The sequence below is a fragment of the Gastrolobium bilobum genome, unplaced genomic scaffold, assembly GCF_033153095.1.
Source record: "Gastrolobium bilobum isolate Gb01-03AN ecotype WA unplaced genomic scaffold, APGP_CSIRO_Gbil_v1 utg1896, whole genome shotgun sequence".
NCBI classification, from domain to species: domain Eukaryota; kingdom Viridiplantae; phylum Streptophyta; class Magnoliopsida; order Fabales; family Fabaceae; genus Gastrolobium; species Gastrolobium bilobum.
In genome coordinates this window covers 18,426-33,602 of record NW_026895813.1, presented here as the reverse complement: position 1 = coordinate 33,602, position 15,177 = coordinate 18,426, and the positions used below count along the sequence as shown (strand labels likewise).

Here is a 15,177-nt window from a genome sequence, read left to right as displayed (position 1 = left end):
ATTAATTGATACTTTGACGAGGAAAATATAAAAAGGTATAGCATATTTTAAGGAAAAAACGCCAATTTTTTTTTTTTTTAAAGAGTCTTAATCAGAGTTCTCCTCCTCTCATTCTTTCAGCGTGTCTGGCACTATTTTGGTTAGTTGATGAAATTATTTTTCACCACATAAAGGGCCTTTTGACCTTAGTAGTTCAATTTTAATAACATTTCACCGGAATAATTTCTTGGTGAATAGAATTACCTATGTAATACATATCCACGCGGCATGTAGGGTATCATGCATTGGTAAATATTTGAAAATGCTCAGGTGGGAACAATTGTAGATTCTCCTTTGGACTTCTTCTCAGGCAAATTAACAAAGGAGAGAAAAGTATCAATTAACTCCAGTTATGCACGTGATGGGCTTCAAAAATATTATTTATGTTCTTATCTAGAAAAAATTACAAAAAGTGAACTCCCGCTAAAAATATGGACAATAATTGTATGAAATGTGATTATTGCCTACATAAATGTGAAAAAGTTTTCTTTCATGAGTTTCTTTTTTTGGTAATTTTCCCTTCCAGGTTTTGAATTTGATGGATATGAATTTTCTTACTCCAAACTTTTTTACCCCAAAACAAACATGATCCATGAACATCCCTAATGTACTCAACCACTAGTTTTTTACTTCATTTTAAAGAAAGTGAATTTCCATACTACAAAAAATGATACCAACAACAGACAGACTAAAATAAACACAAAAATATTTACAAAAAAATAAATAAATAAATAAACACAAAAAACATAGCAATTAGTAGGTTTTATAGTTAATTAATTTAAGATAGAGATTTTTAAATTACATCAAAATTCTAAACTGTTTCGTAGCATTGAACTAATTTGCTTGTTGACAACATTGAATGTGATTGTCCAAAACCAGAGAAAATGACATGGATGAGCTCCAAAAGGGTGGAAAAATTAATAATTCCTCCTTTCCTTTGCACGCTTCTTCCGAGAATCCCGACCTTTAATCTTCCACTTTTCATTCCCAGCTGGACGATTCTGTTCTTCAATTTCTCGAACCTTCCGCTTCCTAAAAAAGTTGATAAACAATAAGGGAACGTAAGTAACCTAAAAAGCACAGGAACAAGCATGCTACTTTAGCTAATTGTACGAAGCTTTTTTACCAAACAACATAACCTAACAAAGTGGTTGAGTAACTTAAAATGGCTTATCAGTTCCACCTTCAATATTCCAACTTCCAACCCACAAGTGGGACTAAATACCGACATACCATACCGTTACGTGCTTGTTTTCACATCATATATTTAGTAGCAGGATTTCCGAAAAAACAAAGACAATAAATACCACTTCCCCCTAAAATGTGTTTTGATTTGATTTGAATGTTATTTGGTTAAAGATTTAACCGTTTCTGACATTCATTCTCTAAGGTCATCACATCCAAGCTGACTAGGACATGCATATATAAAATGAATGAATAACGTGCTAATTTAAACTTGACCAGGCACCTATGCCTTCTACTGCCAATCTTACCTGTAAGCTGCAAGGTTTTGATCAGAAAGCAACTCATCTGCAAGCGATGCTTTTCTCTCCTTCTTTGTTAATCTGCCTGAGAAAAAGTCCAAAGGAGAATCTACAATTGTTCCCACCTGAGCATTTTCAAATGATCCCCAAAAATTAGACCTGTTGAACAGAAATTGAATTTTGATGGAACAAGTAACAACCCTGAACTTGCCTGAAAATACTTGGGAAGTGTCTTTGATTTTGAATCACCCTTCTTGTAGTGACGCTTGGGATCAATGGCACCCCTCAACTGTAACCATCAATATATATACATATCAAAGTGTAAGGATTCTATTTCCCAGAAATGAAAGCATAAGAACTGGTGTATGAAACAAAATTAGATATCTTGACACAAGTTGATAGATACATTGAAATCTGTGTTGTTAGCAAATACTATATAAATGTCTAGAAAGATTTATTTATTTTTAATGCTATTAATATGAACTTTGGTTTCAACATTTCCCATTGCACTCTCAATGTGCATATCCATGGCCTAAAGGTTTAACATGCCACTATATAGAATAGTTTACATCATTATAGTTTATTTCACCACATCAGGAAAGTCTCCGGAAGTCTTCTAAGCCTAACTAAAAAATATTCTAAACCAACATATAAATTCAGTTCATCAGATACACAACAGTCATTACTCACTACAGATCAGAGCTAATAATTATTTATTTGTTGAAGCAAAAGCCTAAAGTGAGCAGCTGTCTATCTACCAATCACTGAAAACCCTAATTCTATCAACAGGAAGCGTGACACCTGGACTATGAGAAGGGGGCTGGCTTGTAAGGCAACAACAACCCATAAGAATTATGAAAAGACTTAAATTGATAAGAGGCATTAATAAGAAATTTTCATTCTTCAAAAAAATGCTCTTCTCAATCCTTCTGTGACTATAATACCATATCTCTTGAAGAAATCAGCATCACCTACTTGTCTTTCATTCTTTCTTATCATTTTGGATGCAAGTGTGTGCATGTCTAATGCTTGTCAGCTCAATCTAAGCAAAATTCACAGGAGATCATATTGGGCAATGAAATGAGCATATTTGATATGGTCCGAAACATTAGAGGTCCTCAGCCGTTAAAAATATATACCAGAAAGATCATATCAACTTCACCAGAAGATAATGTTAGTTAGCCAAGGGATTAGTTATTATAGCTGGGCACTTTTGAATCATTTGATTTCCGATAAGTTGATAGGATTAGGATTGTTAGTCATATTATCTCTTTTTTAGTTATCCTATCTTTTTTGCTGATAGGCTTTTATCTTTAAATAGGAGGAAACTAATATCCAGCAGGCAGACTAAAATTTGTTTTAAGTCTAGGCAGAGAGAAATCTAAGAAGAGAGCAGTGTGCTCCTTGAAGAGATTGATCTCTTGTTATTTCCCTTTTATTATCAATAAAACAACCCAGCTCTACTAATGCCCTGTCTCTTACTCTATTAAATTCTACAAACTACTGTCTCACTAACCAGAGTTGTATCACTATTCCAAATCATTGTGGAGAAGATCTCCAAACTAAAGTACCTTCAATAACTTCAGATCTTTCTGCAACTCAGGGGTGATTGTTTGAGCAGGCATGTTGAACCTGGCAAAGATTTAAATATAATTAGATAATTCCCATTCATAGTTTTCAACAAAAAACAAGAGAACAAACCATAGGAAATAATCAAAATGAACTAAATAAAATTCAGATGAATGAATTTATATTTGATTAATAAAAAGGGCAACTACCACTACACCCAGTTAAGTGGTGTGAAAGTGAAATAGAAAAACAACCAAACAAAAAAGTTTCAACCCTGGTTGCATTCAGAGACACAAACTTGTTTTAGATCATAATTTATCGCATACCAATTCTTCCCAGCAGTGTCTTTAACTTGCTTTCTCAGTAACTTGTTTAATTTTCTGGGATCATTCGGAGGAACAAAAAGCCCATCAACCAGCTCTGAATTCGGTTTCCAAAGTGTCCTACTTGATGCCTCGGGTTGAGATTTGGTATGAGATCCATCATTTGCAACATTTGACGAAGATGGGAATGGCAACTGTGGTTGCCATGAGAGGCCAACCACTGGCTTGCTCTCTGGCATTCCTGAATCACAATGAGATCCCAAAGCCAAAACCATTAGACCTAGTTTTGAAATCGCCCACAAATCCAATACATGAAAGATGGAATAAAAAAAATCCTAAAATTGCATTTAATCATACACAAAAAAACAAGTGAGAAAAGCCAAATACTAGATGGTGTAAATTAAGGACTAAAGGTACAAAAGTTTGGGGTGTATCGCCTAAGATTCTTTAGATGGAGGCGTCTATCAATCAATTTCAATTTTCAAAAATTACGGACGGACAGCAAGGAGAGGGATACCTTAACCTTGAGAATTCAAATGTGTTTGGATTAGGTTGTGCTTATTTATTTTCCGTAACAGTTTTATACACACGCTGAGGAGAGAATTGTGGCTACTGTCTTTCAAATGGGCTAGTCTGAGCCCATTATTTTAAATGGGCAGACATTGTACCAGGATGACCCACTAAAGGGAACCTAATTGGTCTAAACAAGGCTTGGCAATGGAGCGGGTATGTCCGGTTTTTTCCCACCCCGCACCCCTCAAATGAACTTCCAACTCACCCACTGGGTTTTGAGGGGGAACACTTGCAGCTAGGCTTGGCAAAACGGGCCAACCCGGCTCGACCCGGCCCAACCCGCATTCAACCCGTAAAAAATAGGTCGGGTTAGGGTTGGCCCGAAAAAATAAACGAGCCAGAAAACCCAACGCAGCCCGACCCGAGCCGGGTTAGGGTTGGCTCGATAATCAGCTTGCGTGTTGGCTCGGAAAAAAGCTCACGGGTTGGCTCAAAAAAAACTCGCGGGTTAGCTCGAAATGATGCCAGTGGGTTGGCTCGCGAGTTGGTTAGCTCGAAATATTGGCTCGCGGGTTGGCTCGCGAGTTGGCTCAAAAAAATTGATTTTTGTGGAACTAGCCTTATTTGTTCTCCAACACTGCACAAAATTATCAACACTGCCAAAGCTATTGATTGCCTAATGGATAATGGTGTAAAGACAGTAACTAATAAAACATAACCAATAAATTAAGAAATCCCAACATAGCAGTAGACAAACACATTACAAAATAAAAATTGTCCTATGAGTTCCCATGGCCAATACAGTACAATATCAAAATCTAAACATCAAAAAGTACACCATCATCATTAGATCATCTACAAAGTTTCATGACCATTAGATCCCCGTGAAGAACCTAATATATGGGAAATACCATCATCATCATACAAAACACAAACCATAAAATGTAAATAATCAATTAAGGTTACAATGACAAATGAAAATGAAATTTTGATTGAATTGTTAAGGCATACTATTAATTCAGTGACAGAGGAAACAAACCACCCAGACGTTGGAGTTACTACAGAGGGGTTACTACAATTACATAACACATCCAAAGACAAAACCCCTGGCATGCATGAGACAATTACAAATAGTGCACTCAGCAATCACAATACTGAAGTTATATATGTCTCCATTTAGGCATTGGATTTCATGCATCATGATAGAAAACGAGACACAAAAGAATTATCTATATAATACATTTATAAAAGCTGAGCAGCCTTTAATTATATAGTTTTTGCACAAAAGGACATATAATTATGTTAATTATAGACATATCTAATACTGGTTTTGTCCCCAAACAGGTCCAACCAAGTATCAATACCAGTTATGTTAATAGGTAGTAACAGAGTCTACCTATTAACATAACTGGTATTGATACTTGATTGGCAATGAAGGTTACTTGTTCCTATGGGCCATTCTCTACTTATATACTTTCTTCACATTGATTTCTCTATTGCAAATTTTCAAATAATAAATAAATGCAGAAATGAAAGGGTATCATTACATCTTCACAACCTCTTTATGGTGCTTAGTCATAGGCTATTGCAAAGGGGTTTCTTTGTCAGACATGCAAGCAAAGAGATTAGCTAGCTTTGCTTAGCGGATGAGTTTTCTTATGTGTTCTTCTCTTTTGTAATTTTTTTTTTAAATTTTCTTTAAAGAATTAGAAGAAAACCTTCAAAAAAATTCCCAAATTGAGGTGGGAAAAGTAAGGACTCTTGATAGAGCTTTCCAGGCAGTTATTCCCTTCCCCTCTATTCCTTTCTAAAACTCTCAAACATGAAAACTACATATTCCTACCTTCAAAAAGATCATGCTTATTTACATAGATCTGACTGCATCAATGTTTTGGCATGAAGAAGTTATTGTTTCCTTCAAAAACTGCTAAAAAGAACTGGTATAAGCTCCATGAGAGCAAGTACTAACCATCTAGCCGCTGAACATCCCTATTTTTATCTCATCACAATTAATTTTTTTAAAAGGCACACACCAGATTTACTCTTGGGTCCTTCTACATGTCCTTTCTCTTCACCCCTTTATCATTTCAACTACATGTACCTTTTAGTTCATCTATGATACAACTCCAGGCAAAAAGGAAAGAGGGGAAAACAAACAGCTTCTACTCAACATACTCTATAAGTCCAAGTATATTTGAGTTCCTGTCTCCTATCAAAGAGAAATAAAAACAAAATAACAAGCTAGCAACATGCACTTCTATAGTGCATAGAACTCGGGACCTATGTTAAACTATGCGCATACACAAATGAAAAATCATATAAAAATAAAAGGACTACTCCTCCTAAAAAGAGCAGAAATAGAGTAATAAAAAAATAAACAAATAAATAAAGGGATTGAAGTAAGATGACAAAGTTCATCTCCCAAATAAACAGAACGAGAACAGCAATGATTAACACAACCTATTTGGCCATTTGGATAAAATTAACAAATAAATAAATGCAAATAAATACTTATATTTTCAGAAAACAAAATGGGAAATATAAGTAGGGAACCTGCAAGCGATCCAATAGATTTTCAGAAACAGTATGAAGTAAAGGGTCGTTTGAGGGCATCAACCATGCAGCTCGGTCGCGCTGCAACAACAACGCAAATAATGTAAAACCATTTGAATTGCAGTGAAATTTTATAGATTAAAAAATTGAAAAAGCAAAAAGGGAAAAAACCTGTTTGCGCAAAATGAAGGGTTCTTCGAAGACCTTACCTTACCTTACTGTATAAAAAGCAGTTTAGCTGATGAACAAGGGTTCTTCGATTGCATTCTTCGAGTGAAATGGGTTCGGTTGGGCAAAGGAGCGACTGGACTGACGATGAAATGCTAAAGGGGGCAGATTAGCTGATTAGGGTTAGACAAAGGAACGAAAGAAATTGACGACGATGTTTAGCGTAGGGCAGTTTTGTAATTTCGATATTATTATTTTTAATTAAAAAAAATCAACCCGCGAGCTAGCTCGTTTGACCCACGGGCTGGCTCGTTTAAGTCAGGGTTGGATCGGTCAGATTTAATCGAGTTGACAATTCATTTAAGCTATCTCGACCCAACTCATTTAGGACGAGTTGACTCATTTTTGCCAACCCTACTTACGGCCATCACACTAGTAAAAGTGCAAAACATAAGAACCCCGTCTGCCTCGCACTCTCCTTTATTTTTTATTTTATTTCCCGAGCACTAATCAAAATAACTGCTATCAGAATTCATGAAGTCAACTTGCTTTTCAATATCTTAAAGAGCTTGAATTTTATTTGGAGGGGCCATGAATCTAGAAAAGATCTGCCTAAGTTTATTAACCAAAATCAAGAAATGTAAATAATTTAAATCAGACTTGCAATCAAGAGATATATAGAATTACAAATAATATATAAATTAGCCTTTTGGATCATACTTTCTAGCACTGATTAATTTTTCCTAATCCTCAAACACTATCAATATAGTCACTATGTAAATATAAAAAAATCTAAAAGTATTAATAAACTCAAGAACTCATAATTATCTTGTTGAAACGACATAGAATAAACACACTAACAAACAGTGGCAGAGCCATGTTATGCTTAGGTAGGGCCTGAGCCCCAGCTACATTTCAGTAAATTTTATTTATTATATATAATTATATAAGTAACTATAATTGGCCCCTATCTCAAATTGTGAGTTGGCCCTACCTAAATTTATAACAGTGGTAACAGACGAAGATTTTGAGCTGCTTTGTGTGTGTGTGATCAGATAACGCTTTCTTCTTAATTTCTTATTCTTCTTTCATCTTTTTTTAATTAGGATTTTCTTCTAACCTTTTTTTTTCTTATTCGTACTCACCACCCTGAACCCACCCATTATGCGACAATGTATGATGTTTTGTTCCTTTCTCAAGATTTTACAGATACATGTTCTTAGAATATGCATTGGTAATTATATTATCCGATGGAAAAAAAAATTATTTACATTTTTGAACATTGTAAAAGAGAAAATTTTCGTCTTTGATGACCATAATTATTTATTGAGTGTTTCAAACATGAGTGAAATTCATGTCTTTTTTTATTTATTTACAACTTTTTGTATGGTTGTTTTATTGATTTTATTTCTTTTGAAAAATGGAGTGTTGTTTTACGTTTACTTTTTAAAAAAAAAAGTTTAATGTAGAGCTACAGTTGCTATTGGTAATGAAATTAAATTGTTTCTTAGTGTTATTTGTATTTGATTTCACAACAGGAATAAAAATTTTGGTGATTAATCAGTGAAAACTGTTAAAGAGAAAATTCAATGAAGATATATGTATATATATGGAGTATTAACATTTCTTGTACATACCCATTAACAAATTCTTTGTTTTTTTGTATTTTAAAAAAAAAATATTAGAATATTGATTAAATGATTTATGTGGATGTAATGTCATTTAAATGATTTTAGACTTTTATCGTTGATTGTTCCATGTTTCTTTTTAATTGAGAAGTTTGCTCTGTCCCTCTATGTTCATGTTCTTCACAAGTTACAACTAGGGGTGTAAATAGGGCAAGTTAGGCCTGCATGCTTGGGCTTTAATAGCATAAATTTATCTAAAATATTTAGAGCCTATACGGCTATACTGACCTATTAGCCTATTAAAAGCTTGATTTATTGGTTTGGCCTGACCTATTATAAAAAACTAAAAAACCTAATGCGGCCTGTAAGGCCTACCAAGTTGCAAACTAAAAGGGTGTACTGGATTAGGATTTCAGAGAATTTTAATGGATTATTTTTGGACAAGAAAATCCATTGGTATTCAATTAGAATTTTAAAGGATTGAAAAAAAGTCATGTGGTATTCGATTAGGATTTTAAAATATTAATTTAGACTCCGTCCATATCCGTTGGTATTCAATCAGGATTTTAAACAAAGGAAAAACAATATTATGGTATTCAAAAATCTGACGATTTTAATGGAATTTTCATTGGTGTGGATTTCGTGAGACTTTTTAGTGAGAAATATAAATAAGATGTCTCTCTCACAATCTCACCCTAACCCCTAGGATTTCTTGAGATTTCTCTACTGCAATGTCTCACAATCTACTCTAGCATTTTCTCAAAGTCAAGGTATGTTCTTTTTTGACTCTCATATATTTTCTCAGATTTGGGTATTCCTCCTTCATGATTAATGATGTGCTTCATTTTTTTTTACCAAGAGTTTTATAGAGTTGACGATAAACATGTATCTATTCTCTAAAATTGAACTAATAAGCTTACCATATACATTCTTTGCCAACCTTCTTCTTTTGTATATCGTTTGGATTATAATGAGTATAAAATCCTAATATTCTTCGTGTTTGGCAATGATACATATTAAAAATCTTAATAATCCGGTGGCAAGCTCTATTTAAAATCCTAATAATCTTTGTGTTCAATCTTCGTCATGCATCATTGAGAAATGTAACTGAGAGGATATTTGGTATATTTAAATCACGGTTCACAATTTTTAAGTCAGCACCTCCGTTTCCATTTAAAACACAAGCAGAGCTTGTGCTAGCATGTGTAGTACTACATAACTTTCTTCGCAAAATATGTCGTTCAAATAAATTTTCAATTGAATCAGTAGATGCATCTTCATCTTCAGTATCACCAGTTAATGAAGAAGATAATTTTTAACTCATTGGTCAAACCCAAGAGCAGGAATAAGAAGATGTTGATGTGTGCAGGACTAGTATAGCTTTAGATATGTGAAGAGATGATACTTAGTAATTTTGAATGTTTGTTAAAAATTATATTAAGTTTTACTAATTGAAAAAATTATAATAGGTTTTACTTTTTTATTAATATCATTGTATTTCTTTATTATTATTTTTATTGACTCTTGTAATTTTGAATGTTTGTTAAAAATTTATATGATTTTTTATAATTGTATAAATCCATATTGTCCTTTCAAATCTTATAAATTCTATTAAAATTTATAAGATTTTTTATCTCAAAAAAGTCTTTTAAAATCATAATTTAATACACCATCTAAAGTTTATAAGCCCAAACCAAATTGAAATGTAAAAGATAAAAAAAATTATTCACAAAGATCACATGAAATAAATTTTCTTTAACATCACATGAAATAATGTTCATAAAGATCACATGAAAATGTTCATAAAAATCACATTAAAATTTCATATATGTATATATACATATAATTTTCACTTTCTTTACAAATTGAATTTTATATTATATTTTAAATTTTAAATAAATATTTATTATTTGTTAAAATAACATTAATCCTATTATTTTAAAAATTAATGTTACCAATTATGATCTCAGAATATGTTTTTAAAAAAAGAATATATATCATAAAATATATTATATTATTAAAAAAATAAAAGGTATGTGTAATTATGATAAATATTTTGATGTGTCAAATTTGTTGGCCCCGACTAAAATTAAATTCTGGCTCCGTCACTACTAACAAAGTTGTTCGCCGGAGTTGTATTATGTCAATAATATAATTTGAATATTATACAATCTCTTATTGTTCTCCACAATGGAAAGAAACAACTTGGCAAAAAAAAAAAAATCTATCAAAAAAATCATATAATTAACCTTGAAGGTTATTGCGACGCAGCAGTGGCTTAGGTATTGGCTCCTCTTCCTTCTCCAGCAATATGCAACGACTGGGTTGAGAACGGCTGTTGTAGCGAACGATGAAGATGGCAAAGCAAGCCCTCTCCGATACTGCGAATTCAACTTACTTAGGATTTTTTATTTCAATTTCACTTTTCGCAAGCTTAATGTGTTTTTTATAATTGATATACGAGTTTGTGAATACTTAGGGCACCGATAAATTAATCATTACATAGATATTCATCGGGAAATTTTAAAGTGAAAGTATTAAATATAGGAAATCATAATCATATAAAGATGAAAATAAATATAAAATATTAAATATTGGGAATCATAACCATACAAAGATAGAAATAAATATAATCGTTGGATCAACATAATCGATCTAACGGTGAAATTGATTGGTAGTAACATTACTTGGTTGTTACAATATCATATCTCATATTTACCAACAATTTATAATTATTACATTTTATTAATTTCTATATTATGGTTAGATTAATGGGAATATGTTGAGACTCGAGAGGTTCAATCTAAATTGCATTTAATAATAAATTAGTGATAAAAAAATGGGTCATAAATTAATATATATGGAGATGGGTGGGTTATGTTATTTATTACTTTAATGTTTTTACCTTTGTAATCTTTTTTCAACTGTTAAATTAGACTCAAATTAATAGTCCCAAATATCACAAAAATAAATTACACCTAGGGTGTGTTTGGTATAGGTTTTTATTTGGGTTTGATGGGAAAATGTGGGTGACAATTGAAAAAGATCATGTTTGGGAAAAAAATACCAGGTAAATAGGAAGCCTAGGAAATGAGTTTTGTGTTATTTTTTTGGTGAAATTAACTATTCCAAAATACGACTTAAGATGTGGTATTTTAGGATAGATGGGGAAGTGAAAAAAAGGGCACCAAGTTGTGGACCGAAATGACCCTCACTTGTATGCAGTTGTTCTTTTAAATTTTTTTAATAAGAGGTGTTTTGGTCAATTCAACCTATTTTCCCATCACTATTTTACATTCAACCAAATATACACTTTGCAAACTTAAATACATTTTTCTGATAATATTTCGGTGAACTAAACATCTTTTTTTAAACTTTTCATCAAACTTACCTTCCTATCATTCTCTCATTAATTATGTTTTCCCGGTAAAAAAAAAATATCTCCTCCCCATTGTTAGGGCTAAAGTACTCTACTAGCCTCTAGTTAAATATTTGGACTACTATCAATGAATTAAGTTAAACTAGCCACATGAAATTGGTTTTAAGTTTATAGATTCTCACACTTATAGGGCATGTTTGGTGTGACGTATAAGGCCTGATAGTATAAGCTTATACTATACGTTGTGACATTTTCAGTTGTTTGGTTTGATATCGTATAGTATAAGCTTATACAACAGAATTCCTTAATACAGCAAAACAATGTATAACTTAATTCGACCTAAGGGGGAGGGATTAGGCCTGACCAGGGATTAGTGTATTAATATCGTTGAACAGTGCAATTCTCAAAAATTAATATATTATTTTAATATTAATATATTAAAATAAAAATTAATTTTTCAATATATTAAATTTTAAAATATTGAATATCTTTATTTTTATAAAAATTAATTTATTTTTTGGACACACTGATCGATAGATTTTTATAGAAATTAATATCATATGCTATTTTTTGAAGAATTATATAAATTATTTATTAAAACATATTTTTATTAAAAATAATTATTATTTTTTTGGAAATACAATGAAAACTAAAGCAACATAAAAAAAAATCCTATACTGGACACAATCTTGGGAGACTAACTCCCCTCAAGTCATTACGAAGCAATTCCAAACAAGTCGTTGGAGGGACATCCAACACAATCAGCTGTCCATCCTGATGAGGTGCATGAGTAGCAAGCCAATCAGCAACAAAATTGCCTTCTCTATAAGTATGACTAAACTGAATAATCCAGTCTCTTTGAAGCATGCTACGAGCTCGGATGATTAAAGCAGAAAGAGAATGACTTACGTCACACTCTTTTCTTATAAATTCCAAAGCCACCTTAGAGTCACCCTCCACAAAGACTCTCCTGAATCCCTTATGCTAAGCCAGATCCATACCTGTCAAGAACCCCCAAATTTCCGCTGAAGTAGAAGTACCACTCCCAAGGAATTTTGTAAAACCAGTTAACCAGTTCCCAGCAGCATCCCTTATGACTCCACCACATGCAGTCCTTTGCCAACTGTCTATGCTGGAACCATCCACATTAAGTTTAACATAACCCTCAGAGGGAAAATTCCAGCGAATAAGACGTTCCTCTCTTCTAAGCTCCTGATGACCAATCTTAATAAGGGTTTCATTAGCCAATTGAATATTACCATAAGTGTAGGTAATGTGCCTAATGAGACCATACTTCGAGGTGCTAGTTTGATCAAAGATCGCCTTATTTCTTTCCCCCCACAAACACCAAGCTATCACCCCAAAATACAAAGGCCAAGTTCGATCAGTTTGAAACGGACCTTTTAATCCTAGATTTGTCTGAATCCATAGGTGAAGATCCATGGAGAAAAAGTCACTACGGTTATTAAAAGGAACCCAATGCTCCCATAATTCCCTGGCACCAGGACAATCTCTAATGGCATGTAAACTATCCTCAAGATTATAATGACATCTCAGACACGCTGCATCTGTAGCCATGTGACGATGCACTCTACGAACATTAGTTAAAAGAGAACCTCTGTAGAGAAGCCATAAGAATTGTCTAATACGTTCAGGACCAGGCCAAGCCCAAATTACCTTCCAAATCCTATCCTGATGATAATGCGAGGTACCCATGAGATAGTTATAAGCTGATTTCACTGAAAAAATCCCATCTTGGCTACCTGCCCAAATAACACGGTCCGGAGAAGGATCCACTGTAGGAGGGAGCACACTACGAATCTTGTCTAATACTGAAGTAGGAAGAAGGTGCTGGAATAAAGGCCAGTCCCAATTACCATAACAAGTTACAAATTGAGACGTAGACCAATGAGTCATAATAGGAGGAATAGGTTGAACGGCCAGAGAAACAAGTTGAGGACATCCTGACACCCACGAATCCATCCAAAAAGACGTATGAACCTCATCCCCTAAAATGATACGAGAATTCTCTAGAGTTTGAGGCCAATACTTAACAATAGCCATGCCAATCCCCTAAAATAATTATTTTTATCCTATATAGTATTATACAGTGCATTACCAAATACTACAAGATATTATCTTATACAATATATTTTTTTATACAATGCCATGCCAAACGCTGGATAGTATCAGGCCTTATCCTATACTATGCACCAAACATGCCCATGTGAATTTCACTTAATCCATTACTAACTAATATGAGACTACATCGCATTTGAATATCCAACATTAATCTTATACATTTATTATCAAAATGTTGTGCATACCTGCGTCTAAATTAAGATTTTTTTTCCCCATAGGACGAGTAGCTTTTAAAGGACATACAAAAACAAAACAAGTTAATCTCAGCTAATTTAATGTTAAACCATGGCCATGGGTACAACACTAGCCGATTGTAAAGTTCATCCCAACGAATTTTGGAAGAAAAAATAGAGCACGAGGAGAATAATAATAATAAAAATAAACAAAATTAAACATCCCACGGTAGAATTCAAAAGTGACATCTGAGATCCTGCTTGCGAATAAGTGTGAAACCCACTTAATTTTTTTAACCTTTTTTAAAGTAACGAAAAGAAAGCTACAAGAAGTGTAAACAATCATTTCAATCAAAAAAACTTAAGATGTTGAATGCACATACTCACCTATTTGTGTTAAGAAATTTCACAAAATTTAATTATTTATGGAGTGGTGAGAATTGAACTCATAACATAAAGCTTTGATACTATATAAACAATCATTTTAACCCAAAAGCTTAAATTATTAAGTAATGCTATATTAATGATTTTATATATCTCTAACAAAAGCTACGAAGGTACATTATCTAAATCCCTTCAAATGGTATATGCTTGATTCCGTTTAAATAAAATCTTAAATTCAAATTTTTGTAAATGCAAACAATTTTATTTGGAAGAGTTAGCTCCATCATGATTCATGATGTGAATGTTTACGGCTCAAATAGAATTGCCTCTCACGCATATTACAAGTTACGGAAAGACATGTTTTCTCAAACAAATCTTGTGACTCTGGTGGCGTTTGATAGAGGAGAAATTTTTTTTAATCGAGAATCTCGATTTTCAGAAATATGATGAAAATATTCAGTTTACGATAATATCCGAAAATTAAAAATTTAAAAAAATTCAATTTCACGAGAATCTCACTAAATGACACGTACCCAACGCCCTTAAGCAAGTTATATTTGAACAACAATCAAAGCACAATATCATTTAATTTGAAATTCAGCCAAAACAGAGGACCGTGAGCTTTTTAAAAAAAAAAAAAAACTGAACAGCCCAAAGTTATAAAAGTATACCCCCCACCCCCAAAAAAATAAAAAAAATGTGATGCGCGCAAATGTCCTAAGGGCAAGCAGCAAGCTTATGATACAAAAAAATCGATTGATTAAACTTTAATCAAAACTCCCTTAAGATGTTGACTCTTCTTGACCAGCTCTTGTAGAAGAG

General features: G+C 33.0%; 1 protein-coding gene across 2 annotated transcripts; it reads right to left on the bottom strand.

The window, feature by feature from the left end:
* Window positions 1-771: 771 nt before the first annotated feature.
* On the bottom strand, window positions 772-6,834 carry LOC133296143 (rRNA-processing protein fcf2-like). 2 transcript variants are annotated; one of them, XM_061495092.1, is made up of 7 exons: window positions 6,696-6,834; window positions 6,482-6,562; window positions 3,419-3,656; window positions 3,095-3,155; window positions 1,735-1,812; window positions 1,533-1,648; window positions 772-1,071 (listed from the first exon to the last, which is right to left on the bottom strand). In XM_061495092.1, the coding sequence occupies exons 3-7, from the start codon at window positions 3,652-3,654 to the stop codon at window positions 957-959; spliced, it is 606 nt and encodes a 201-aa protein (XP_061351076.1). In that variant the 5' UTR covers window positions 3,655-3,656; window positions 6,482-6,562; window positions 6,696-6,834; the 3' UTR covers window positions 772-956. The 2 variants fall into 2 exon arrangements, with proteins under 2 accessions (XP_061351076.1, XP_061351075.1); XM_061495091.1 differs by having other exon boundaries at window positions 6,691-6,826.
* Between the last annotated feature and the right edge of the window lie 8,343 nt (window positions 6,835-15,177).

Excerpts from the sequence above, each read along its gene's own strand:
- LOC133296143 (XM_061495092.1), bottom strand. The coding sequence starts at position 3,654 with ATGCCAGAGAGCAAGCCAGTGGTTGGCCTCTCATGGCAACCACAGTTG. Across the intron at positions 3,156-3,418 it reads GACACTGCTGGGAAGAATTG|GTTCAACATGCCTGCTCAAA; the intron begins GTATGCGATAAA and ends AATCTTTGCCAG. Across the intron at positions 1,072-1,532 it reads CAAAACCTTGCAGCTTACAG|GAAGCGGAAGGTTCGAGAAA; the intron begins GTAAGATTGGCA and ends CAACTTTTTTAG.